At 42.6% G+C, this 27,245-nt stretch overlaps 1 protein-coding gene across 7 annotated transcripts in view; it reads right to left on the bottom strand.

Moving 5' to 3' along the window:
* SIDT1 (SID1 transmembrane family member 1) overlaps positions 1 to 27,245 on the bottom strand; it is a 106,610-nt gene that overhangs the window by 26,999 nt on the left and 52,366 nt on the right. For 6 of the 7 annotated variants that reach the window (XM_008266930.5, XM_051819041.3, XM_051819040.3 and 3 more), the window contains 10 exons: positions 26,951 to 26,996; positions 22,731 to 22,832; positions 21,708 to 21,791; positions 19,767 to 19,854; positions 18,558 to 18,629; positions 18,073 to 18,166; positions 14,832 to 14,875; positions 4,046 to 4,117; positions 2,591 to 2,733; positions 1,832 to 1,905 (listed from right to left, as the gene is read on the bottom strand). In XM_008266930.5, the coding sequence (XP_008265152.1) occupies positions 1,832 to 1,905; positions 2,591 to 2,733; positions 4,046 to 4,117; positions 14,832 to 14,875; positions 18,073 to 18,166; positions 18,558 to 18,629; positions 19,767 to 19,854; positions 21,708 to 21,791; positions 22,731 to 22,832; positions 26,951 to 26,996 (819 nt within the window). The remainder of the gene's footprint in view (positions 1 to 1,831; positions 1,906 to 2,590; positions 2,734 to 4,045; positions 4,118 to 14,831; positions 14,876 to 18,072; positions 18,167 to 18,557; positions 18,630 to 19,766; positions 19,855 to 21,707; positions 21,792 to 22,730; positions 22,833 to 26,950; positions 26,997 to 27,245) is intronic. The other variant, XM_070072119.2, reaches the window with a different exon arrangement.

Below are 27,245 nucleotides of genomic sequence, written 5' to 3'. Positions count from 1 at the left end.
TTGTAGAGAACACAGAAAATCCTAACCAATGTAGAGGAAATATGGCTGCAGCCAGGGACAAAGAAAGAAAAGCAGACAGACAGACAGACAGACAGACACACACACACACACACACCCTGCCAATGTCAACCTTGAAAAATGGCTGCTCGCAATTAACTAGTGAAGCAGCTGCCCACTCCTACCTTGTCTAGGGAGAGAAGATGCCCTAGGTTCTGCTCTCTGTAACTCCAGTCATAAACCTGTTCTATAAATCTTCCCAGCTATCTCTTCTATAAACCTATCAGACCCACCGACCATTGGAAATGTGGTCCTAAGTCAAGTAGGCTAGTTCCCTCTAATTAGTCTTGAGTCACACAGAATGCAATTTAAACCCACCAATGCTGTAACTATTAAGCTATGATGCTGATAAACCTATAATATTTTAAAAGATTCGGGACTAATGCTCAGTTCTCTGGAAATGATTCCAGCAGAGCCCGCTGGTGTAATAAACTGCTTCGACCCTCCACTGTCTCCCATGCCTGTTTGAATGAAGGGAGTCTTCCCTCCCCAGGTTTCTGTAACACCAAGACGCTGTATTTAAAGGTTAATGATGGGGCCAATACTGTGGCGTAGTAGGTTAAGCCTCTGCCTACAGCACCAGAATCCTATATAGGCGCCTGTTCAAGCCCTGGCTGCTCCACTTCTGATCTAGCTCCTTGCTAATGGCCTGCAAAAGCTGTGGAAGATGGCCCAAGTGCTTGGGTCTCTGCACCCATGTGGGAGACCTGAAAGAAGCTCCTGGCTTCTGGCTTCAGATCAGCCATCTGGGAAGTGAACCAGTGGATGGAAGACCTCTCTTTCTGTCTTTCCCTCTCTGTCAGTAACTGCCTTTCCAAAAAAAAAAAAAAAAAAAAAAGTTAATGATGAACACTCAACAAATACTAGTTTTTTTTTCCCCTTTCTCTCTGTATGACCACTTGTAAAAATAGTGTAAAAACTGCTTTGGGTTTAGCCAAATTATTAATGAAGTCTAACTCTTCTAGATGTTGTTAGATTAAAAGTGATTGGTGTGTTGGGTCTGGCACTCTGGCGTAGCGGGTAAAGTTGCTGACTGCAGTGCCAGCATGCCATATGGGTATCAGTTGGTGTCCTGGCTGCACCACTCCCGGTCCAGCTCTCTGCTGTGGCCTAGGAAGGCAGTAGAGGATGGCCCAAGTCCTTGGGCCTCTGCACCCACGTGGGAGACCCAGAAGAGGCTCCTGGCTCCTGGCTTCAGATCAGCACAGCTCTGGGCATTGCAGCCAATTGGGGAGTGAACCATCGGATGGAAGACCTCTCTCTCTCTCTCTCTCTCTCTCTCTCACTCACTCTCTCTGCTTCTCCTTCTCGCTCTGTGTAACTCTTTCAAATAAATAAATAAATACATCTTAAAATAAAAAAGTGATTGGTGTGCAAGTAATGGGTGATGGATCACATGAAGGGGATCTAGATATCGCTAAGTTCTAAAATGACGGCCCTGTGAAATCACATGTGGCCCCATCATCTACTGATTTCCTTTAAAATTTGTGCCCAAGAGGACATCCTTTGAAAGAAAAGAATGGGGGGAGCTGTCACAAGGGCACAAAAGTCAGCCTGGGGACTTGGGAGGGTAGGGAGAGGTCCTGGCCAGGCAGCCCAGCCTCTTGGCCCAGTGGGAGCCTGCATCCACGTGTCTGAGCATCATAGGTCTATTTGGCAATAGCTGTGCCACCTTTCCTGTGCCTGTCCTCATTCACCACTAAAATCTTGTGACATAAGTAGTCGTGGCTTTGTTTGCTTAAGGAAACCAGAGTTTTGCTGGTTATCTACTTACCAAAAATAAATCTTATATTTTTTGCTGACAATTCTCCGATCCTTCCTGGACAGATCTGACAGGTACAGGAACATCTGGGACACCAAATAAAAAGAGAATGCAAAATTATACTTGACTTTTCTCATGTAAATTATAAAGGAGAGCTTTACAAATTTCAATCCCCTAGGGATTAAAATTACTCAACGATACTTTCTTTTTATTTTCTCCAGGATATCTGAACAAAAATCCTAGTATTTTCCATGGAATAATCAGGATTGGCCAATACAGGAAACCTACTGGGAGTCTTGAGTATTTCTTTTATCTTGAGAACTGATTTCTCAGCTTTTAGAGCTGCCCACTGTGTGGTTCTTGAATTACTTATGGTTGAAATTGTCCAATTATCCTTCTTATCTTCTACTGGGCACAAAACAACAAAACACAATAAGTGTGTGCCCAGAAGACACGAGCTGTACTCCTGCCAGAGAGCTTTCCAGTACACCCTTCAGAGGAAGCTCTTCTTCTAGCTGGTTGGTGCCCTGCATCCCTTCCTGTCTACCATCAGCCACTTCACACCTGGAGAGTAGTTGAATGCCCCATTCTCTTTCTTACTCCCACTTTCTTCAGGAAAAAAAGTTAGAGTTAGGTCTTACCTAAACCCTTTGGGAAATTTGACTTCCCCTGAAGGGAGAAAACAAATAAAAGAAACAAAGGCACCCCTGAAGTTGATTCTTCTGCCAAACTTTCCACCCCTTCAGCAAGCCTGGCCAGGCAGAGAGCTACCTTGGTCCGGACGATGTTTTTATCACTCTCAATATCCGGCATGGTGTCGAAGTCGCTCTCATCCACGGAGCTGTCTGTGTCAGACTGGCCCGGCTGCCCGTCGGAGGAGGAGGCCGGCCTCCCTGCACTGGAGCTCGACTCATCTGAAACAGGAAACACATCTGCCTTTACCAGCTAAGAAGGGCCTCTTGCACTCTTGCTTCCCTGCAAAAGTCTGCACGGTGCGGAGATGTTCTAGAAAATTCTATGTTGGTCAAAAACAACTCACTGCCCACGAGACATGTTCTTTCCTTCTATTCCTTCTTAAAGGACATTTATTGTTCCTTTTCTCCTATTTTTATATTTTAGTTTGTCTAGCTCTAGGGCTGAATGCATATTAGAATATCAGGACATCTGCTCTGTCAACTATTTGGATGTAGAAACAACCTTGTGCTTACGTTTCATATTTTAAAATATGAACATAAGAATGCACACATGTGCAAGGAGTGATGCACAGCGTCTATCATATATGTGTGCACACACATGCCCAGCAGCTACACATTTCTCACGCGTGAAGTATTTGTACACAGAATTCCCCCCACGTGCCGTATCTGCGGTTATATAATGAAAACAACATGCTCAGGGAGAAGAATCCTTCTGTTCCCCTGAACGTTTCCCAGAGCAGATGGGAATCTGTGCAGCTTGATGAGCACATGAGCGAGCCTACCTTCCGCTTTATTTCTTCTGTTCAGATGGCTTTAAAAAAATCCTGTTCCTACAGGACTAAAAATAAGTAGCCTGCACTGAGCCCACATGCTTCTCAGAGTTATAGAATAAGAGGGCAGGAATACAGGTGTCCCAGGCCCTCTACACTGAGCACCAGCCCTGGCCCACACGCAACGTGGAAGGGGCAGGCAGCTCCATGCTCTACTATCCCAACAAGACGGGTGTCAGGGACTCAGTTGTTTTCAGGCCACTGAATGAATACTGGAGTCTGCCATGTGAATGACTGGGTGGCAGTGTGCAGGTTCAGTTATGAAACTGGCCAAAATGAAGGACTGTTAGGCTACTGCCACGTTCACCTACTGCACTGTCTTATCTTCTGATCATCCTTAGTCCACTGAAACCTGAGGATGAAACAACTGGTCAGGGAGGTCAGGCTCCTTCTGTCCTATCTTTCATGTCCTAAACCCAGAATGGGTAAAAAGTCCCTTGGGGGCCTTGATAGTTGATAGCAACCATTCAAAGGACTTAAGTGTGGCTGGTAGATTCAAGAAGCAGAATAGAACCGGAGAAAGTTAGAGCTAGAAGGAACCTTCTAGATCAATCAGCCAGTTCATGTTACAAATAAAACACAAGCTCATGGGATGACTGCCTTGCCCATGCTCACTGTTATTAGTGGCTGGAGATGCTTCGTATCCTATTCTCTGGAGAATTAGGAAACATTTACATAATTGAACGCACTGTAGGAAATACCTATTGCCCCGTAGTTGCTCCCTTCAGGTGTGCTGGCAGCAATGGGATGTGACACCGCCATATTTCCAGAGCCTGTTAAAAAAAGCAAAGACGCAAATGTTTTGTGTTCAGCCGCTAAAACAAAACAACACAACTCTAAGTGGCTCAATCAAAGGCTAACATTTTAAATTTGGTTTTCTTTCAACTCTAACACAGGAGCCACCAAACTATGGACCCCAGGAAAGAAATCTAGCCTTGTATGGTCCTTGAACTAAGAACAGGTTTTACATTTTTAAATGGTGGGGGAAAAATTAAAAGAGGAATAGTGAGGCCGGCACTGTGGTACAGAGGATTACGAAGCCGCTTCAAAGCTGGCATCACGTTTTGGAGTGTTGGCTCAGGTCCTGGCTGTGCTGCTTGTGACCCAGCTTCTTATTAGTGTAACTGGGAAGGCAGGGGAAGATGGTCCAAGTGCTTAGGTCCTGCCACTCATGTGGGAGACCTGGATGGAGTTCTTGGCTCCTAGCTTTGACGTGGCTGAGCTCTGGCTGTTGAGGTCATTTGGGGAGTGAGCCAGAGGATGGCGTGCTCGTTCTCTCTCTCTCTCTCTCTCTCTCTCTCTCTCTCTCCCCCTATCTCTCTGTTGTTAAGCCTTTCAAACAAATAAAAATGTTTTAAAAAAGAGGAATAGTATTTCATGACCACTGAAAATTACATGAAATTCAAACTTCAATATTCACATATAAAGTCTATTAATACACAGGCACACTCATTCGGTTGCATACATGGCTGCTTTTACATTACAGTGGCACATCTGAATAGCTGCAACAGAGCCTGGATGGCCTCAAAAGCCTAACCCATGAACTGCCTGGCTCTGTATGGGGAAAAAAAAAAAAGGGAGCTGATCACTGTTACTGTTTGGCAGTATTGCAGAATCCCAAGAATGAAGAAGCCTGGGTCTGGAATCACCATGAACAGAAACATCAGAAATAAACTTCTATTATTCGATCGCTGTACTTGGGAGGCTTCTTTGTTGTAGCACTTAGTGGTCCCCTAATTATGGGCAGGAAGCCCAGATAGGAAGGAAATCAGTGTATTCACTGGAGCAATAAATGAAGACCACATGAATAAGGATGTAGAGGGAGATGAGCGCTTTTGAAGGTTATTTAGGAGGTGGAATAGGTGTATCTGTTTTCAACAGGCTGCTGGAAACGAAAGAAAAACAGACTCCAGGAGAATGCTCCTCCAGTTTGCCTGGTGAGCGGATGCTAGTAGCAGGGAGAAGGAACTCACTGCTGTGAGAGCCCGGTGGTATCTCTGGAGCTATCCCACTACAAGCACCAGAGGAAAACACCTCCCAGCCTTCTTCTCGGCTGTTAAGCAAGATGCTATCCTATTGAGCTTATCCATTTCTGAAAACTGAACAAAGAGAGTGGGACCTACAAATGAGTGGGCCTCCAGGCAGTTTCTCTGACTCTGACTTAGTGCTCTGCTACCTCCAGGAGCTGCACTCCTCTACGGAAATGCATTTCTTCACTGTCTTCTGAGCTTTGCTCAGGATCTGGATATTAGCAGGCTGGTGGGAATTCCAGTAAATTCCCTTTATGAGAGGTCAGTCTTCTTGTATCACATGACAGACAAAACAGTTTGTGAATGTACTGTTTGGTATCTTGAACTATTTCAAGGAAATATATTTTCACTGAAGAAACATAATTAAGGATACTCTAAAAACATTCTCACTGCAAGTATATGCCAATTTCTTCATGAAAATACACATCATTATAATTTACATAAATGTTACAGTGAATAACACATGTGAAAGAATTGAAAGCCTTAAACAATTCCCAAGTTGTCAGAGTGCACAGTTTTCATCCAGCTCTTGAACTTCATTATAACTGGTGGGCAGAAACTTCCTCTAGAAAGAAAAATAATTATATCCCAAGCTCAAAACAGTTAGCCAGGTAATGAGAGACAAACCCGATAGGCTTGGAGACCAATTTCAGTTCTCTCTTTGATGGCTTGGCCAAGTGGGCGCCACTGGACAGCAAGGCTTTGGCCAAGGCAGAGTTCTTGGCAGGCAAGGCCATTTTCAGGGCTTACAGAAGGCAGATCTTGGCCCTCAAAATGCATACTCTCTGGCAGTTTCACTATGCCTGAAAATCTAGTAAAAACGCATCTCTGCTAACACATTTCCACCTTTCTTCCAAGTTCAAGGCAAAAAAAAAAAAGGTTACTTTCAGACTCTTAAGTATGAGAAATCAAATCTTTTGAGCACAGTCAGAGCAATATGTGAAGATACTGTGTATAATTTGATTCTTTTTGACTTAAGCCCAATGTGGCCAAAGTTATAGTACAGAGCTTTGCTGCTGCTGCTACTATTGACTCTACCAAGACCTGCCACTATTTCCACCACCACCACCGATGCTACAACCGCTAATATTTTCATTACTAATGCTGCTAATACTATATTTACTAATGCTACTGCTGCTATTACTATATCTATGACTGCTAATGTTTATTGAAACCTTACTGTGTCACTCTTTCAAGTTCTTTCCAAGAATTTACTCTTTTAACTTCTCTAACACTCTAAGAGATGAGTGCTATCATTGTTATCATCATTTTAAAGATGATAAAAGAGAGGTGCTGAGACATAAAGTTATTTGCCTGTTTACTTATATTGGGTGAACAGTTGGCTCATTCTGTTGGTCTCAATCAAAGTTCATCTTTTTAAAATTGGGTTTATTGTAGCAGTTTAAGATGTACAATATATTTTGCTATTCGTAAACATAGTGAAATACAGGTAAACAAATTAATATACCCATCACCTTCCATAGTTACCCCGTCTTTTGGTTATTGTTATAAGACCCAAAATCTACCCTCAGCCAAGTTTCAATACAGAGTCTACATTATTATTAATTACAGCTCTCCAGCCGGACTTCCGATTCCTGGACTTAGCCATCCTACATAACTCCAAGTTTGAACCCTTTGGTCTACTTCTCCTCATTTCCTGCCCTTCTCTGCCCATGGTAACCACCTGTCTACTCTCTATTAGACTTCTTAATTTTTAAAGATTTATTTACTTATTTGAGAGGCAGAAAGAGAGAGAGAGAGAGAAGGAAAAGAGAGAGCTTTCATCTATTGGTTCATTCCCCACATGACTGCAATAGCAGAGGCTTAGCCAGGCGGAAGCCAGGTAGCCTGGAATTCCATCTGAATCTTCTTTGTGGGTGGCAGGGGCCAAAGTACTTGGGCCATATCTACTGCTTCTCAGGTGCATTAGCAGGGAGCTGGATCAGAAGCAGAGCAGCTGCGTGTGGTACTAACCGGCACACAAATACAGGATGCCAGCAACATAAGGAGCAGCTTAACCCACTCCATCATAGCACCAACCCCTGACTTCTTTTTTCAATTCCACATATAAGTGAGATCACACAGAACTTTTCTCTGTGTTTGGTATACTTGCCATAGCATAGTGTCCTCTAGGTTCATCCGTGGGGGATAGTTTACAAATGGCTGCATCTCCTCCTATTTAAAGATTGAATAATATTCCTTTATATATATTTATCACAAAGCTTATTTTCTTAATTAAAAAGAAACCCGGAGCCAGCACTGTGGCGTAGCAGGTAAAGCCACTGCCTACAGTGCCAGCATTCCATTTGGGTGCCGGTTCAAGTCTTGGCTACTCCACTTCTGATCCAGCTTTCTGCTATGGCCTGGGAAAACAGGAGAAGATGGCCCAAGTCCTTGGGCCCCTGTACCTGCATGGGAGAATTGGAAGAAGCTTCTGGCTCCTGGCTTTGTATTGGCACAGCTCTGGCCGTTGTGGCCGACTGAGGAAGAGTGAACCAGCGGATGAAAAACTCTCTCTCTCTCTCTCTCTCTCTCTCTGCCTCTCCTTCTCTCTCTGTGTAACTCTGACTTTCCAATAAATAAATAAATCTTTTTTGAAAAAAGAAAGAAACTCAAGGGTTTTCCTTCAGTAAGAACCATTGGTAGGAAATGTATTCCTTTCATGGCAGCTCAAGCATAGATTTCAAGTGGGCCACAGAGGTTGAGGCTCATTTGTATCTCCACTTTAATAAACTCACTTTTTAAAAGAGAAAGACCAACATTTGTTTTTTAGATTGGCTGCTGCTGCTGCTGCTTCTCCTCCTCCTTCTTCTTTTTAAGATTTTATGTATTTATTTGAAAAGTAGAGTTATTGACAGAGAGAGGGAGAGACAGACAGAAAGGTCTTCCATCTGCTTGTTCACTCTCCAAGAGGCCACAATGGCCGGAGTTGGGATGATCCAAAGCCAGGAGCTAGGAGTTTTTTCCAGGTCTCCCATGCAGGTGCAGGGCCCAAGTCCTTGGGTCATCTTCTCCTGCTTTCCCAGGCCATAGCAGAGAGCTGGATGGGAAGTGAAGCAGCCAGGACTAGAACTGGCGCCCATGTGGGATGCCTGTGCAGCAGGTGGAGACTGCTCACTAGGCCACAGCACCGGCCCCTGGCTGCTGCTTCATGTGAATGACTCCTGGTTGGGGTAGCTCATTCTGGTATCTTCTGCTTAATTCATTGTGGAGAGGGAGTCTCTTGGTGGCCTCTGTTCCCAGTCTTTTTTTTTAAAAGAGATTTGTTTATTTATTTGAAAGTCAGAGTTACAGAGAGAGAGGGACAGATCTATAGACAGAGAGACCTTCTATCTACTGGGTCACTCCCCAGATGGGCTGCAACAGTTGGGCTCCAATGTTGTAGTCTTATTTTTTCCCCTAGTATCTTTTCAGTTAAGCTCTTTAACTTATATTTCTTGTTTAAAATGGCTTGGATTATTAGAAGAAAAATAGAGGACGCTGGAAATGGTTTATAGATTGTGACTAATTTTAGATATTAAGAATAGAAGAAGCTGGGTATGGGTTATGTGGAAACTGTGTAATGCCACAATTCTTGTCTTGTAAATCTAAAATTATTCTGAATTAAATAGTCAAAACGGGATTTGATTATTAAAACATACAAATAGTAAGTGAAGAATGACACTAAAACCATAAAGCCAGAATTTTTGGTATTTTGGTGTTACTGGGAAGCCCTCTGGTCCTGGAAAAAGATGTGTGCTCAGGCAAATCCTGGTGTTCCATTGTGGGGAGAGGTCAACAGGTATCGTGGGAACCCATGTTTTGTGTGTGTGTAATCCAAGGAAGAAGAACAAAAACGAAAATCAAAGCAAGTGAACAAACAAAAACAGTCACTGTTTTGTTAGGTGACAACTGCATTAAAATCACAAAGTTAGCTGCACAGATCGCAGATCGGTCCGACCTCGATGAGTCACTGATTTCTGCACTCTGCTCTGGCTCACAAGGGAGCCAGATCTTGTCTGCATGTGGTGTCCAGCCCTGCACACTCTCGGGCAACTGCAGTACTGTGGGTTCTGTGCTGGACAAGATTTTCATGTGCAATACAATTGCCAGCACTTAGAAATGTTTTCACTCTGTGGACTTTTACACGCACAATGTACAGATGAGATTGGGTGACACTGGATAACGGCATTCTGTTAATTTTGTTTATGTCTGAGGACTTTTGAAAAAATGGACATTTTGAGATTCAATGATTGTTTACAGCCTTTGTCTCTACTGTAGAGGAACAGTGTTTTTTGTTTTCTTATTATTATTTGTTGAACTCTTTACTTAGTGTGGGGTTAATCTCATGAGTATAAAGTTAACTGAAAGTAAATCATCGTAACAAAAGAAAGAGTAAGGAAGGAAGGAGGAGGCAGAGTAGGCTGGAAAGTATCACTATGTTCCTAACTATCACTGTGTTTCATGAAATACATGAAATTTGTCCATTTAAAAAAAAAGAATGCAAAAACCAAATCAGATTCCCCTCAACTTCAAGTATGATCACAGTCTTAGGAGGGAAACTGAACTGATATTTAACTGTAAAGTATTCCAAAGGCAGGATTAAATACAAGATTTCAGTTGACAGGACAGGCCAAGATGTTGTGGCTGGAAACAGCAGATGTATCAGCTCAGGAATGACCTCATCTGAATCGGGAGACTTGTGTGAGTGTAGACTTCTCTGAGGACCAGACCCTCGCCATCTGTCTACTTCACTGACAGAACAGGATACGCGTGCATGCGTGCCCCTTACGTGAAATACCCTGTGTGAGAGGAAAATGTTCATTTCATTTTAAGCATATGTGAATCTTTTGGGGCCTCCTCATTGACAGCTGTCTTGCCTCCTTCGGTCTCTGAAGACTCAGAAGGCTGGGAGCTGAAGAGCAGGCCAGAATGATGTGAATTTTATTTTTATGCCGACTGGTATCCACCCCAACCAGCCTCGTGTTTTGTTTCAAAAGTTGAGGAGAAAGTAAAGAAAACTATTAATATTTGAGAAGGAATGTAAAAGTGAAATGCCTCTTGGAGAAGAAAGTGGGCAAGAAAAGCCAAGGAAATTTGGGAAAAGAAGGGAGAACCAGGACTGGATTTGAGTCCCATTGCCACAGAACTTGGGGATGGCTTGTGCTCCTTGGGTTCTGCAAACTCAACACACTCCTTGTCTTATTGCCCCCAGACCCTGCTCTTTGCTAAGAGGCTGATTCAGGAATGCCTGTATCCAGAAAAGGATTGGGCTGGCTATTTCTTTTTTTTATTTTTTTATTTTTATTTTTTTAACAGGCAGAGTGGACAGTGAGAGAGAGAGAGACAGAAAGAAAGGTCTTCCTTTGCTGTTGGTTCACCCTCCAATGGCCGCCGCGGCCAGCGCGCTGCGGCCGGCACATCGCACTGATTTGAACCCAGGAGCCAGGTGCTTCTCCTGGTCTCCCATGGGGTGCAGGGCCCAAGCACTTGGGCCATCCTCCACTGCACTCCCTGGCCACAGCAGAGAGCTGGCCTGGAAGAGGGGCAACCGGGACAGAATCCAGCGCCCTGACTGGGACTAGAACCCGGTGTGCCGGCGCCGCAAGGCGGAGGATTAGCCTAGTGAGCCGCAGCGCCGGCCAAGTCTGGCTATTTCTGTTGTAAAATCTACAGCCTGGTCAGGTTTGTCAAACTCTCTCACTTGAGAAGATAATCTCTTATGCTGCACCCTAGGTGCATGGTAGTGGCTCGTGTGGCTTCAGAAGCCTGAGAGGGAGGCGTCATTAGTCTGTCTTCCCAGTTGGTAACTGAATTTCTGTAGAACCTCTTTAATAAGGATGAGAAGTGAGACGTTCTTCCCCTTTCAGAAACTGCCCCTTGCATTTTCTCTGGTTTTAAACCCTCTGGGTGTCTCCTGCAGCTCGGACCTCCACTGAACTTCCGGCTCTCTACAGTCGCATAATGCTGGCCCTGGGAGAGAAAGGCATTTCTGTTTCTCCGATGGTTCCTTCCCTGAATGTAGCATATCAGCTTTCAGAAATGGACTTTGTTTACCTCTGTTTCTCATTCTCAGCTGGCTTTTCAATGCTATGTTCCAAAAGCCTAAAAGAGCCACTGACTAGCTCTACAGGGCAAACCTTGACTTCTGTTCATGCGGTGCTGGATGTAGTACCGTCTTCCCTGTCCCTGTCTTCTAACAAGGGGTCCTCATCCTCTCCCCATTTCAAAGCCCATGTTGGTGAACACTGCCAAACTGGCGTTTGGTTCAGGTCTCCCCACTTGTGCCCATCAGCTGATGTGTTTCAGTCCATGGTTCTCAAGCAGGGGGAGGTGGGGAGTGGATCGTTTTGTCTTCAAGACGATATTTCGGCAAAGTCTGGGGACATTTTGAGGTGCAAAAGGAGGGAGCACGCTACTGGAATCTAGTGGGTGGGGGTAAAGAATGCTGATACACATCCACTAAGCTGATCTTCTGTATATTAAGATAATCGAAAATGAATCTTGATGTGAATGGAAGGGAAGAGGGAGTGGGAAAGGGGAGGGTTGTGGGTGGGAGGGACGGTATGGGGGGGAAAGGCATTGTAACCCATGAGTCGTACTTTGGAAATTTATATTCATTAAATGAAAGATAAAAAAAAAAAAAAGTGCTGATACACATCCTACAGAAACAAGAGAACCAGGCAGGAAGTCAAACAGGAATAAACGAGCTGGGAGATTTCCCTGCACCTTCTGTCTCAACAGCCCTGCACCGTAACTCCACTCCTCACATGCCAATCCAGTGTATCCACTTTCCCATGATGCACCTGCATCCCATCTAAGGCTGGAAAGGAGGAGAGGCCATGATGCCACGTGGAAGTTAAACTCCATGTGGAGGCTCCATGAAACTCCCAGAAAACCTCACAGACACTAACTCTGCCCAGACTCCACCCTGACTGTATATTCAACCAGGGGACTACTCCCTACCCATAAAGGGAACTGCTGCACACAGGAGTGGCCCTTTCAGCTTCTTGCCCTCGCTGCCAGTCCTCTCTCCCCTCTCCCACGTCTCTCCTCACAGGCTTTTCTCTGGCCCTCTCATGTAGGTATCGCTCACTGTGGCATTGCCCACGTTCACGCATGAGTGTGTATTCAATCTCTCTTTCACTTTGTCAAACTAATGATTAAGCAAGTTATACTACTGTAGTCTTAATGATCTGTGAGACAATTTACTGTATATGGGTGAAATGGGCATTTTTCCATTCAATTACTGTTTATAGCCGTTGTCTGTATTCTCACTAAACTGGGGTATCTTTTGCTTTTTACTTATTAAACTTCTTATTTGGTGGTAGCATTAAGCCTTTTTTAGTGTAAGGTAAATTTAAAATATGTTATCCCAAAAATTAAAAAAAAAAAAAAAAAAAGAAAAGGAGAAGGAAGGAGGGTGGGAGGGAAAGCGGATGAGGGAGGGATGGAGGGGGAAGGGAATATCATTATGGTCTTAGAATTGTATCTACAATGAATATTGAATCTGTCAAAAGCTAATTAAAAATTTAAAAAATGCAATACAATACAATAATAAAACACATAAAAAAATCTTGTTCTCATTAATGCACCTCACTTATGCCTCTTGTTTGAATTCTCATCTCAAAGTGGGGCAAGGACTTGGAATAAAACCAGGAAACATATTCCTATAACACTACCATGTGTGTGATAGCCCCCAACAACAGAGAATTATCAGACCCACAATGTCAACAATATTGGATTTGAGAAACTCTGGTCTTAGACAAAAAGAATCTCTGAATTCTAAAAATACGGTTGTCTGATGTAAGTAAACCTATTTATTCCTTTGCCTTAACAGTAAATAAATGATCCACTGTAGACCCACGAAGGACCAGGAGAAGTTTCTGGGAGGTTCTGAAAGTCTTTCCCTCTGACGTCATCACGTGGAGGTGTAAGCCTGCACCCTTCTCCCCACCAGCCTCGGGGAGGGAAGCAGAGTCAGGGGAATAGGCCTGAGCAATTGGGCTCAATCCATCCTGACACCCTGGGATAGGAGCCAGTTATTGCTCAAGTGTCCTTGAGACACATTTTGTTGTTACTGTTGTTACTTGTGGCCACATGCACTTTCATGATATGTCTTTATTCTTCTGGTCACTCATTTATTTCTTTTCATCCTCGGAAGGGTGTCTCTAAGTCTTGGCTGGTTTTCACAGCCTTCCTGATCTTGGATAATGGTCTAGCTCAAGTCCCAGCTCTGTCCACTCGGGCTGGAATGTTCAGGAGTTCCTTTTGAATGCGGAATTGCTTTGATTATGGTCACAATAATAAAATGACTTCACCCATACAACAAAAAGTAACAGACCATCCATTCAGAGGGTACCCAAAGGGATCCAATCAACTTAATTTATGCTTAAGTTCAATTAGGTCTAAAATAAAAACAAACTTGGGAGCATTGTAGGAAAAGGAGAACCAGAGAGCAAATTCATTTAAACATTTTATGAATAAAAGAGAAAGTAGCACTTAGCATTTTAAAGCTACAAGAGCAGGTGTTCCTTTACAGTCTCTTATATTGGCAGTTGAATGCTTAGTAAAACAAAGCGCCTGGGTGGCTAGAAAAATAGACATGCTGACATTAAGGAAGATAAATGTGGAAAAAAAAAAAAAGCAAGCTCTCCAGCAACGGGAGAAATGTTGCTGCTGGGTGGGGGCAGTGGCTGAGTCTGCGTCTTTCTAAGATTCTGTGGATTCACTTCACTGTAGAAACACAACACTTTACATCTGCCACAGGCAACTTAAAAAATCAAGACCCACTTCATCATCCTTCGCTACATTCTCTCTGTTTGTGGTACAGCCTATGAGCACTGAGGAATTCATGCTGATTACTGCATTTCAAAAAGTGAAGGTATTTACATTTCAAGTGTTGATAAAAGGTGAGACAACTAAATTCTTTTGTTCCAAATCTCAGAGTGTAAGAAAGCGTCTGCTACAGCGGGTCGGATATGGAATTATCCTGAATTCCCCAAAATTGTTATACTCTTTTATTACACTTCTTAGTCCCAAATATTTCAGTTTTCTAGATACTTTAAAAAGTCCTTTGCCTCAGTTTGGGAAAAGCAAACTCTGTGTTAGAGTTGACACATCAAATTCTTACTATTGTTGGCGAATTAGCTTTGGGATAAGATAGGTATGAACAATCACATGCTAGAAAACACTAAACTTTTAACATAAAATATGAGTGGTTTGTAAATAATCTGTGGATTGTTACAAGAGACATGCCAAGGTTCTGGGTGTGAGCTCCCTGTCTCAATAACCATCAGCCATAATGTTGGTCTTACTCACTCATCTTTCCATAAAAAAACTGCCAATTGGACCACTTTGTGGGATAGGAACCAAGGGAAGGTTTGAAAATTGCAAAAGGTAGAGACAAGGAAGCACCAAGTGGGATGGCAGCACACTATTTTATGTCACTTTGAATGTAAACCAGGGATTTTCTTACCATCGTTGGAACCAAAGCTTCCATCAATGGATTTCCTGTGAAACCTGCAAACAAGCACATAAACACGCTACTAAGATGGAGAAGACCTCAGCGTTTTACATTTGTTCCCTATAGACTTTGTTGCAGACTTTTCTGCTAAGATCTCTTAAAAAATGGGCCTTTAGATACAGAGAATTTGGAACCCTGATACATCCCCCCTGCTGTAAAATGGTACAGTCACTTGGGAAAATCATTTGACAGTTTGAAAAATAGTTTGACATTTCCTCAGGAAGTTAAACAGAGTTATCATACAACCAGCAATTCCATTCCTAGGCATGTCCATCAATTCATTCATCAGTTTTCAGATATAATTCACTCCTGTAACCTACTTCTGTCTCTATACATGTGCCTATTATGGACATTTCACATACACAGAATCATGCATCTGTGAATTTTTGACTGGCTTCTTTCTCTTGGCATAGTGTTTTCAAGGTTCATCCACAATGCTGCATGTACCAGTAATCCAGTCCTTTCTGGTTGAATGTATCCCTTGGGTGTATATACCATACTACATTTATTTGTTTGCATATGATAGAAGCTTTAGTGGTTTCCACTCTTTGGCTATCATGAATATCCCTGCTACAACATTTGTGTACAAACTTTTGTGTGGACATGTTTCCATTCTCTTAGGAATATACATAAGAGTGGAATTGCTGGGTAAGTGGTAATTCTATGGTTAATTTTTTTTCCCAAACTGTTTTTCACAATGGCTGCAAGCAAGAACTACTTTATATCCACACCAACAATGTATCAGGATTCCATTTTCTCCACATCCTTTCCAATTCACTGTTTTTCATTAACAAAAATTTATGATAGCTGTCCTAGTGGATATGAAATTTCCTGGTAGTTGTGATTTTCATTTCTCTAATGGCTAATGATGTTGAATATTCTATCATGTGCTTGTTAGCATTTGTGTATCTTCTTTGAAGAAACATCTATTTAAATACTTTGTCTACTTTTAAATAAGGTTGTCTTTTTTAAATCACTGTGTTGTAAGAATTCTTTATATAGTCTGGAGATTAGACTTTTTTCAGATATATTGATTTACAAATATTTTTCTCCTATTTTGTGGCTGTATTTTCACTACCTTGAGAACTAATCATTACCTCATCCAAAGTCATAAAGGTTTACATGTATGTTTTTTCTAAGAATTTTATAATTTGGCTCTTATATTTAGTTTTTTTCATTTTGAGTTAATTTTTGGATGTGTGGTGGAGTAAGATTATAATGTCATTCTTTCTCAAGTGAACATCTAATTGTAGAATAATTTGTTGAAAGGAATATCCTGGGGCTGGCGCTGTGGCGTAGCAGGTAAAGCCACCACCTGCAGTGCTGGCATCCCATATGGGCACCAGTTCAAGTCCTGGCTGCTCCACTTCTGATCCAGCTCTCTGCTATGGCCTGTGAAGGCAGTAGAGGATGGCCCAAGTCCTTGGGCCCCTGCACCCACATGGGAGGACTGGAACAAGTTCCTGGCTCCTGGCTTTGGATCGGCTCAGCTCCAGCCATTGCAGCCATCTGGGGAGTGAACCAGCAGATGGAAGACCTCTCTTTCTCTCTCTGCCTCTCCTTCTCTCTCTGTGTAACTCTGACTTTCAAATAAATAAGTAAATCTTAAAAAAAAAAAAAAAGAAAAGAATATCCTTTTTCCATTGAATTGTACTGGTACCCTTGTCCAAAACTGATTAACTATAAATGTATTGGTTTATTTCTAAACTTTCAACCCTATTCCATTATTCATACATATACATGTATATGAATCATTTACACACACACACACACATGCACACACACAGAGACATGCCAGTAGATCATGCTCAACGACCAGCTGAGATCCTGAACCCAGCCTATACTGGCTGAACCTTCTGGCTCACACAGGCTTATGAGCAAACTTAAATAGCAAATAGGTATTGCTATATGCCACTGGAGTTTTGTGCCTTTTTTTTTTTTTTTTTTTTAATGCAGCAGCATTGTGGAAATGGGTAACTAATGTAAGCATCAAAGGGAAGGATGAGTATTTAGGCTCTGGCAGTTTGGACTCAATGTCTGATAGGGTAGTTGAGAAGAACAAATAAGAGACTGTGGATTTAGGGCTTGGCCCAGGGCCTGCACACTCACTGTAGGGTGATCAACAACTAACTGTAGGTGCTTATGTCCCTCCTTGCTTTCTTTATCAAAATGAATTCATGAATTTCTAGCTCCTTCCAGTGGTTTATAATCCACTATCCTCAGTTATTTTGGTGCGCAACGTCTCCCAGATTTGGCTGAGGGTGTCCTGAGGTTTCTGAAGGCAATATCTCAACTCAGAACTTCCATCAAAGTCACGGAAGGGAATTTGTTCTTGAGTCAGAGCTTGGCTTGTATCACTGATAGTTCTGTCACAGCTGTAGGGAAGCTTTTTACAGATGGAGTTAATCTCACAACTCTGTACAGGCTTTGCTTTCTTTATATGTTCAAGAGGAGAAAAGAACATTGTTTACTGTAACCCTCTTGCCATTCTTTTGTAGTTGCTTCACAGAGAGCACAACAAAGAATGGAATTCTCAAGGTCCAGTCCTGCTGAGAGGGGAAAGGAGACCCGAGACCGGGGCTTTGATATTAGGGGATCCAAACTCTTGAGAAGGGGGATTTCCTTGATTGAATTACAACACAGTCATCTCTGACCCCCACGCCAACCTTTTCTTAAATCTTCCAGGGACACTTGACTGGAAAACTGACACTGCAGCAGCTGCAGCGTATATCCAAGCATATTACTTCTGTTATTGATGGGACCTCGGGATTGATTTTAGGCATTCAATTTACCTTCTGACAGACTATTTAAAGCTCTTTCTAAATTTCCATGTTAGGAAGAACAGATCATTTCCTATATTTTGTAGGAATTACAGTGAGTATTTTCTGAACCAAAAGTATACAGATTGTCTTTTTGTTGAGGTTTTAACTATGAAAATAACCAACAACCTACCAGCACTTCCTGTGTGCACGACATTGATGTAAATATGCAAATTATACTGTTCTGTGAGGTGAATGATTCGTCTTGCAGATGGGGGAACCGGTAGCATAGAGAGGTTAAGCAGCTTCTGCAAAGTCACAGAGCTGATGGCTGAGGTCAAACTGAATCCAGTGACTGTGGGCCTGAAGCCTGTGGCGGATGATTGCGCAGAGGTAGGGAGAAGGGTTAACATTCTCTAATGTTTTCAACCTACCTCACGTAATGAACGAACAAAACCAGCAGGCATCCCAAGTAGAAGGATAAGAAGATGAAGACACTGAAGAGACTGGCTTTCACATAAACAGATTCTGAGGGGAGAGAAACGACTTTGGTCAAGTTGTCCTCAGAAGGAAGACTCTGGGATGGGGCAGCTTAAAGGGTCCACCGCCATCACACTCATTCTTAAATTCTAAGAAATTTTCTTTCATCACAGCAAAACCATGAGAGGTTATCCAGCTTGAATCCAAAGGGACTGTTTTTCCAGGAGAGTATTTGTCGCTGGATACCAGAAGGGACTGCTGTATCCGACTCCAGAATTGAATTCCCTTTCTTTTGAGGAGGGTTTCTGATTCCCTCTTTTATCTCTAAGGTAAATGTACTCAGGTTTTATTGTGATGATTCTCTCTAGTAGGATGACATTAACACTGAATTCTATGACAGATTTCCTAACATAAGACTCTTTCTGGAGCCAGCACTGACCTTTAACAGAAGGGACAATGGTCACTTTAAGGTTCTTTGTTCGTTGTAGATTCCACGTCTGGTTCTCCTTTTCTGGTAACAACAACAAAATAGCAGAGTGCGATGGTTTAGATACCAGATTCTTGGCCTCTCATATGAACAGTTTTTTTTTTTTTTTTTTTTTTTTTTTTTTTTTTTTAAAGTACCAGAATTAACTCTGGCTGCTGAATCTTACTTTAGGAAGAACTGGAGAAAAAGTCTAACCCCCACCCCTCAAATCACTAACATTCCTCTTGGTTAAGACTCTCAGTTTGGCCTTTGTTTGGTGCATTTTGGTAGCATTTATCGATGCAACTAAGATTGCAGCAGCCTTCCCCAATGAAGAAGCGCTGACCTTTCTCTGCTCTCTGGACATCTGAGAAAACAGCTGAAAAATGCAGAGTGCTACCTCTTCCTCTGGTTTGCAGTCTTCTAGCAAGTGACATTTTTTTTCCTGTACATAGTCATCAAAGGGTTGTAAGAACAATAGACTTTGGTAAAACTCTAGATCTCTGTATTTCAGAGATTAACACAATAGCAGAAATTTCACCTGAATCTCAAGGGAACCATGGTGCACTCAACAGTAAACATGCTCTGTATTGGTTATATCAGGCTCATCAGCAGCTGACGTTTTCAATCAAGAGACCACTGCATTCCCAAGGTAGTTACTGAGTAGTTACCCATAGCTATCAACACTATGCCTACGAGCTCACCCAACCTCTCATCAGTGAAATAAGCTGTCTACTTCGTTCTTTATTTTTGAGAATAACTTTGGCAACTGGAATGGAGAATGCTACATTTTTCTTGTGTATCCTTGTGGAAATGACAACTCATAAACACAAGTGACTTCATTACTGTTGGCTACCAAGCTGATCTTAGGAGCTGGGTCTCGATCCTCTATGTAAGATTAGCACTTTACGATAGTAATTTGTTGAGTAAAGGGCCAACTGAGTGAACTCACCTTACACGGTCTGAAGGAGTGCGAGACTGAAAAGATGAGATGTGCCAAATGACATTTTGTAGTTTCAGAAATACATTTTGATTAATGATTTGATTCATTTTATTTTTTCTTGAGTATTTCTCAGGCTACCTTGCCATGTCACTGGTGATGGATCCTTACTTAATGGGAACTAGAAATGAGCTTTCGACTTCCCTTTCATTTCCTCCCCAGTATTGCTCATTATTGCTTACCCTGGATGAAGAATGAGCCTCCACAGGCATAATCTTCAGGCTTTATCACAAACACCACGAAGAACTGCTTGCCTGGAAAATCCTTCTTCTGCATAAGACATAACAACATTATGATAGGCAGGTAAGAGAGAAAATAAGAAGGGAGAATGTCTGGGGCCGAGGTGGGGGTTGGGGGAGGAGGGCAGAAAGGAAGATCTAAGAAAAGTTCACCACTGGCCCGGAGCTCCATAGAAAGGACTTACAAATATCCATGGTCTTTTCCAGATTATCCATAATAATTATTATACCCAAGAAATTAAGTAGATACATTATTATGATTTCTATCTAGTTTGTGCCCACTTGAGTGCTTAGATCTATAATATGCACCATATAAAAACATCAACAGCCATGTTTAATAATTAATACTGGTATATTATTTTATATTAAAATGTAATGATAAATAGTAACTTTTCTCACAGTCACAACGTTAGCAGTTAAATAAATAATTTAAGTGAGGGAGGCAAAGGACCCAAGTCAGAAGATCTGAATTACAGTCTGGCTTTCACTTTCTTTAAGTGTGCTTCTCTCTGTGTCCCTTATCGATGAAGAAGCATGTTGACAGGTGATTTTTAAAAGCTTATAAAATATTTATTGAGAGGAAGAATGACACAGAGAGAGACAGATAGAGACAAACACGTGTGCGTGCGCACACACACACACACACACACACAGCTCCCATGTACTGGTTCACTCTCCAGATGTCTACAGTGACTGGGGCTGGGGCTGGGGCTGGGGCTGGACCAGGGCTAGGGCCAGGGCCAGGGCCAAAGCCGGGAGCCAGGAGCCAAGGACTCAATCCAGGTCTCCCACATGAGTGGCAGGAACCCAATTACTTACAACATCACTGCTGCCTCCCAGGGTCTAGCAGAAACCTGAACTTAGCATCAGGAGGTAGAAATCAAATCCAGGCACTCCATTGTGGGATGCTGGTATCTTAACTGCTAGGCTAAACCCTAACTCTCATAAGATGATCTTTAAGGTCCATTATAGTTCTATAACTGCCAGAGAGCTTTGCTAAAAATCCAACAATAATATGATCCCAACTCCTCATCCATAAGGTAGACATACACTATATGCTCTACTCATCATTAATTTAGTGTCCTAGGTGATATAAAACCTGAAGTTCCCTATTGTGGTTATTTTTCTGTCCCTTTTTATTTGGGACCATATAACGCTGGAATGCTGTGGAAAAAATAAACGCTAAGAACAAGAGAAGATATTTGAGATATCAAATCATTTTTGAAGTCCTCAAAAATGAAAGCCTGACTAATGAAGTTTTGAAGCTTGATCCCTACATTATAACTAACTTTTCTTCATTTTTGTGCATGTTAGTCAATAAAAAGCATCATCTTAACCTTGGGGAAGAGATCAGGCTACAGGTATGTTAAGTAAGTACTTCCCCAAACGCAGGGATAGAATCATGCTTACATGACATGCATCTATTTGTGCTATAAAATTACCATTGAAATAATACTTTAATTACAGACACCAGAAACAGATAAATTGCTGTACTGAACCTGATCCTTGTGTCCAGACTTGAAGTCCTCTTTTGGTGACTGTTACTGGTACAAATTATTAGAATCTGTTTAATTGATTTAAGTAGATCTGATAAATTTCGCACCAAATCAGCATCCCCAACAAGTAGACTTCTGCCTTTACCTCTCTGAGTCATCTATCAGATTTATGCCCCATGGGCCAGGGGTTCTTAAGAAGCCCTAAGAGCAAAGCGTACTTGGTGGAGCTGCATTATCTACCATCACCCAGGCATAGCAATCTCACTTTTCAAACTAATCAGAAAGAAACACAGTGGTTGGCCATCCCTTTTGGAAGCTGGTCCAGTAGGTAAACTGACCATCTACTGCCAATTGTCATTAACAATAGTGACCACAGAAGCATTCTCACCTGTAGTGTGATAGCAGCTTTCTTGGTCATGGACTGATAGACACCATTAAATTCCACATTGTGGTCAAGATCATACACTGGACACTGCAGCATATGAGAGAGATAAAAGGAAAGCATCATGAATAGTATATAACATCATACCACACACAGATCCTATCTGGGCCTTTCCATTTGGGTCACAGAGCAGAGGAGTCCTTACCAAGACAGAAACCATGAAAAGGTTTCCCCTAAACTTAGTGCGTTGTCCTCTAAAGTCAAAGTCACTTCATATCGAAGACAGCTATGAAAAGTATATAACTCCTTTCCATTTTTTGTTAATACCACATGAGACAGAAGGAACCTAATGCTATGATAAAATTTTTAAAGATTTATTATTTATTCAAAAGTGGGAGTTACAGAGAAAGAAAGATCCCCCATCCACTGGTTCAACCTCCAGGTGGCTGCAACAGCCAGGACTGGGCCAGGCTGAAGCCAGGAGCCAGCGGCTTCATCTGGGTCTTTCATGTCAGTGCCAGGTACTCAAACACTTGGGCCATCTTTTGCTGCTTTCCCCAAGCCATTAGCAGGAGAGCTGAATCAGAAGTGGAGCAGCCAGGACACGACCTGGTGCCCATCTGGGATGCCAGTGTTGCAGATGGTGGCTTTACCCGCTATGCCACCATGCCAGCCCCATAATGTTACAATAAATTGTGAAAACAGGACAAAAGGTAGTTTCTATCTTATTTTTCTTTTGGCCTCCATAACTTGGTCTTCTTTGTTCTTCATTGTGATCTGCCCTCCTTCCCTCCCTCCCTCTTTCTTTCTTTCATTTAATTTACTGAGGAATTAACTGTTCTTTCTCTATCCAGATCAGCATTTTAAACATGGACTGCCCAGCTGTTTGCACAAGATACTATCTTATTATTCAACAGATTTGAGGGAGATACACAGTAAGTAGATGACAGGGTCCCCAGCCCTCTTTTCATTTATTCTGAGACAACGCAATGCTCCACATCAGCAGGCTGACAAGTTATCAGAACTCACCATGATATTCTGGACCGAGACCACAGAACAAGGATAAGCCATTTCGGATACCACTGTAATAATAACTGAATCCACATCTTGGGGAAATTTGTATAGAAAATACTGAGAATAAGAAAAAGAAAGACATGAGTTGTTAATAGTAAGAAATGTTTATAATTACAAACTGCAATTCAAACAATTTTCACAGGAATAGGATTGTTTCACCTATTGTTAGGCACCAGGTTTGATATAGATCCCATCAGTGAACTATGCATTTTAAGCCCTGAACAACTAACTGCTCTGCCCAGGGCCCTGTGCCAGACAGCAAGAATACAACAAGGAATAAAGGCAAAATAGCCATTTCATACAGTGTGCCATTTCATTGTATGGGGTGGTCATTTCTTTCTTGACTACACTTTGCTATACTTCATTTTCATTTCCTACTTAAAAAGTATCCCCACTCGCTTTGAATCAAGGGCCCATGAGATGTTATATAAAACAAGGTTTATGTTTGTGCTCATTGTGAAACATGAAGCTCTACCTTGAAAAGCAGACATGCCTGTTCTTCAAGAATTTAACCACCTTCACCTGGACAAGAATGAGCTCCAGACCAACCCTTCCTCTAGACATTTTGCTAAAGTATCTACTTCCTGGCTGCAATATCCTGAGAAAATATTCAGATTCAAAGCCTAAGGCCTACATCTAGCTCCCTTGAACTATATTTGCAGTTTTGGCCAGGCCAGGTAGTTTTAGAAAGTATTTCTCAGATATTACCAGAAACAGAAAATGCTACTTACCTACTTGGATTGTGAATCTACTGGGAAAATGTATTAACTCTAAGTTTTAAACACGTAGCTACCAATGAAGGAAGGGGAATTTTGCTTAACAGTTATAAATTTGATAACTGGCTGAGAAGCTATATCAAGTTTGTGATTAAGATTTTGAGGGGGGCCAGTGCTGTGGCGTAGCCGGTAAAGCCACCTTCTGTAGTGCTGGCATAACATACGGGCACTGGTTCGAGTCCCAGCTACTCCACTTCTGATCCAGCTCTCTGCTGTGGCCTAGGAAAGCAGTAAAAGATGGGCCCTTGCACACGCGTGGGAGACCAGGAAGAAGCTCCTGGCTCCTAGCTTAGGATAGGCTCAGCTCCAGCCGTTGCGGCCATCTGGGGGGTGAACCATCGAATGGAAGAATTCTTTCCCTCTCTCTCTACCTCTGCCTTTCAAATAAATAAATAAATCTTAAAAAAAAAAAGATTTTGAGGACACCAACCCAGACAAACCCCATATCCTGGTACAAATAAATATATCGCCTCTAAAGACAAAACATGCTAAGCCTTAACGTTGTTAACGTCCTCTTTACTAAACCTGTTTTTGAGAATCAGGCAATAAAAACAGAATGTTTTTCATAATCCAAAGGTTTCCAGTGGGAAAAAAATTCATCTCAAGATGAAAGAGTGTCGTTAACACTGCTGTCTGGAAGTTCACGTGTTGTAACCGACAGTCACACCTCCAAAGAACCAAACTCATTTGGACCTTGATTTAAATAGATATAATATAGGGTTCTCCTAAAGGTGAGCAGTCTAGAATTCCCAAGAGGTATTCTTGATTCTCAAGGAAACCATACATTATTACTCCAGAAAATTACTGTGATTACTGCGAGCAGTGATAAACATCATATATATATATATATATATATATATATATATATATATATATTCCCATACTGGTTTTGTACAAGCAGTAGACACCTACTTGGGGAGCAATCCGGACTAGACTAAGTTACTCGAATTAGGACTTATTCTATGCATCTGCTCTCCCACAATATGGCGCTGGGAGAGAAGTAAACAGCTTCTGCACAGCTGCCTCCAGTTCAACCAATTAACTGTAGGACTTGCTCCTGATTGGAGAGCAGCGTACTCGGCGTGTGGGCAGCCGAGTTGGGATTGGCGGAGGAGGACTATAAAGGAGGAGAGAGACGGCATGCACGGGGAACATCTATGGGGAACATCTAAGGGAACCCGTGCAGCCCCCGAGAAGAGCCGGCCGGCGGTGTGCCGCTCCCCTGCGGAAGTGGGGAATGTGGCCAGGGGGAACTGCCCTTCCACGGAGGTGGAAGGGATAGTAGCCAACCCGGGAAGAACCAGCAGCAAACCCGGGGAGGGCCGAGCAGACGAAAGAACAGCGCAGGGTTCAGTGTTGCTCCTCCACGAAGAGGGGGAGCGACATAATGGTGCCGTGACTCGGATATGAAGCCTAGGCAGTACTTAGTGTCGTTCCTCCATGAAGAGGGGGAGCGACATAATGGTGCCGTGACTCGGATATGAAGCCTAGGCAGGGCTTAGTGTCGTTCCTCCACGAAGAGGGGGAGCGACACCTACTGAAGCCTTATCTATATGTGAAAGTATTATCCACCTTCTTTATTTATTTCTTTCTCTTTTTTTTTGACAGGCAGAGTGGACAGTGAGAGAGAGAGACAGAGAGAAAGGTCTTCCTTTGCCGTTGGTTCACCCTCCAATGGCCGCCGCGGCCAGCGCACTGCACTGATCCAAAGGCAGGAGTCAGGTGCTTCTCCTGGTCTCCCATGGGGTGCAGGGCCCAAGCACCTGGGCCATCCTCCACTGCACTCCCTGGCCACAGCAGAGGGCTGGCCTGGAAGAGGGGCGACCGGGACAGAACCGGCGCCCCGACCGGGACTAGAACCCGGTGTGCCGGCGCCGCAAGGCGGAGGATTAGCCTAGTGAGCCGCGGCGCCGGCCCACCTTCTTTATTTCTAAATTACCATAACCCCAAATAAATATTTTTGGCTGCTGTCCTCACAATCCACTTTTACCAGAAAGAAGCACATGACAAGTACTCAAAGCAATGACTGGAGTTTAAGCTAAAAATCACCACGTGGGGCCTGACTTCCTGCCCAGTTTCTACAGCTTGCTTCTGTGTACAGAAACAGAGGCAGACAGTGAGTGACAAAAAGTTCCTGAGAATGTGCAACTACCTAGATGAGTTTATAGAAACAGAAAAACCTTTCTTGCAACCAAAGAAGATGTAAACACAGGGCCAAAGTGGGAACAGTTCAGAGTAAAGTCTTTCATAAATATTAGTCTGTTCTGAACATATTTTATTCTATTTAGGGCGTATATAAAATTATTCATGCTTTTTAATATTAACATGATTTTCAAAATAAAATTAAGCCTTAATGTGTAACTATCACTGATTTTCAGTCTATAGACAATTCTATTATAGTGTGACTGCATACAATGTTCAGTGTGAACTGAACTAGTAGACTGAACTGGACTAGTAGACTGTACTCTTCCTTTATTTAGGGGTAAGATGTTCCTCCATTCTGCTAGGTATATCCTATTGCACCTGGTCACCAACACTTTCTAAATGCTGTCTTTCTTGAAACTAAATGTTCACAAATGTTAAGGACAATGGATTACAGGCTGGTGGCCCTCTCCTCCACTGGGCGGCAGTGCATTCTTGTGCAGTGTGAAGACTTCATAGACCAAAGCTATGTCACATCCTTTGGAAAATTTACAATAAATATCAGGACATTAATGTTTTAAACTTGCTGTTGTATAGATTTTACTCTTTCAGAAGCGATGAAGGAAAAAAGGTAGCTAGGCATGTCTCCAGAGAGAGAGCCTGATTTCAAGTGTTCATGTATTCATTCAGTTTATGATCATGGTTTAAAGGAGAGCACAACAAAAATATCTAATTCTCCTAACACTTTTGGTCAACATTCCTGTTCTTCCTTAATGACAAAAGAAACTATTTTGTTCCCCCTCATAACTTCATGGAGACAAATGTCTTCCTAGTTTTTAACTGTGTTTCTAGGTCAATTAGTTATCTTCATATCTGGTGTCAGGTAAGAGCACCATCCCAACTCCCAGATCCATGTGGCACAGCTGCTTCTCTCTTCTTTATCCTGGTGTTCCCAGCACCTCATATAGTCTAACACTCCGCTTGGTGCATAGCAGACACAGTTTTTTCCAGGAAGGTTAAACCAAGGAGCATTTGAAAACAAATCTCATGCCTTCCACATCATACCCATTAAGGTGATAAGATTAAATGTTGGTTCCAAAATCCCATTAACACAAGCAGCATTCCAGAAAACAAGCAAATGTGCAATTCTGAAAGATCAGGGTAAACACCACACACTGGCTCTACCTGTCTTCACTGTGGTTTCTTGGGGCAACACCAACGGTGGGATCTTGCCCACTCCTGGATCCCCTCACTTACCTGAGGTTGAGAGGGGCTGGCAGTGAAGTGAAAGGCAACATTCGTCCTGAGAGGCATAAGTGGAGAAAGGAAAGGAGGGAAAGTTAAGACAAAAACATAAGTCAGAGCAAGTGAAACATTTATTTAAAAGAAAGTCACCTTAAACTGGCCCTCTGTGAGGGAGTTCTGGTGCCATCAGACTCACACAGTAAACCGCCCAGGGACTCCGTGGTTTCAACTCTCAGGAATGATCAAATTGAGGAAGAGCAGGTGTGTGTCTGTGTGTGATTGTGTGGGGGAGAGAGAGCACAAGAGA

Source organism: Oryctolagus cuniculus, chromosome 4 (assembly GCF_051225735.1).
Source record: "Oryctolagus cuniculus isolate XC-2025 breed Fujian yellow rabbit chromosome 4, ASM5122573v1, whole genome shotgun sequence".
NCBI lineage: Eukaryota > Metazoa > Chordata > Mammalia > Lagomorpha > Leporidae > Oryctolagus > Oryctolagus cuniculus.
Note: the sequence above shows the minus strand (reverse complement) of the source record. Positions and strands in the feature narration are given on the sequence as shown.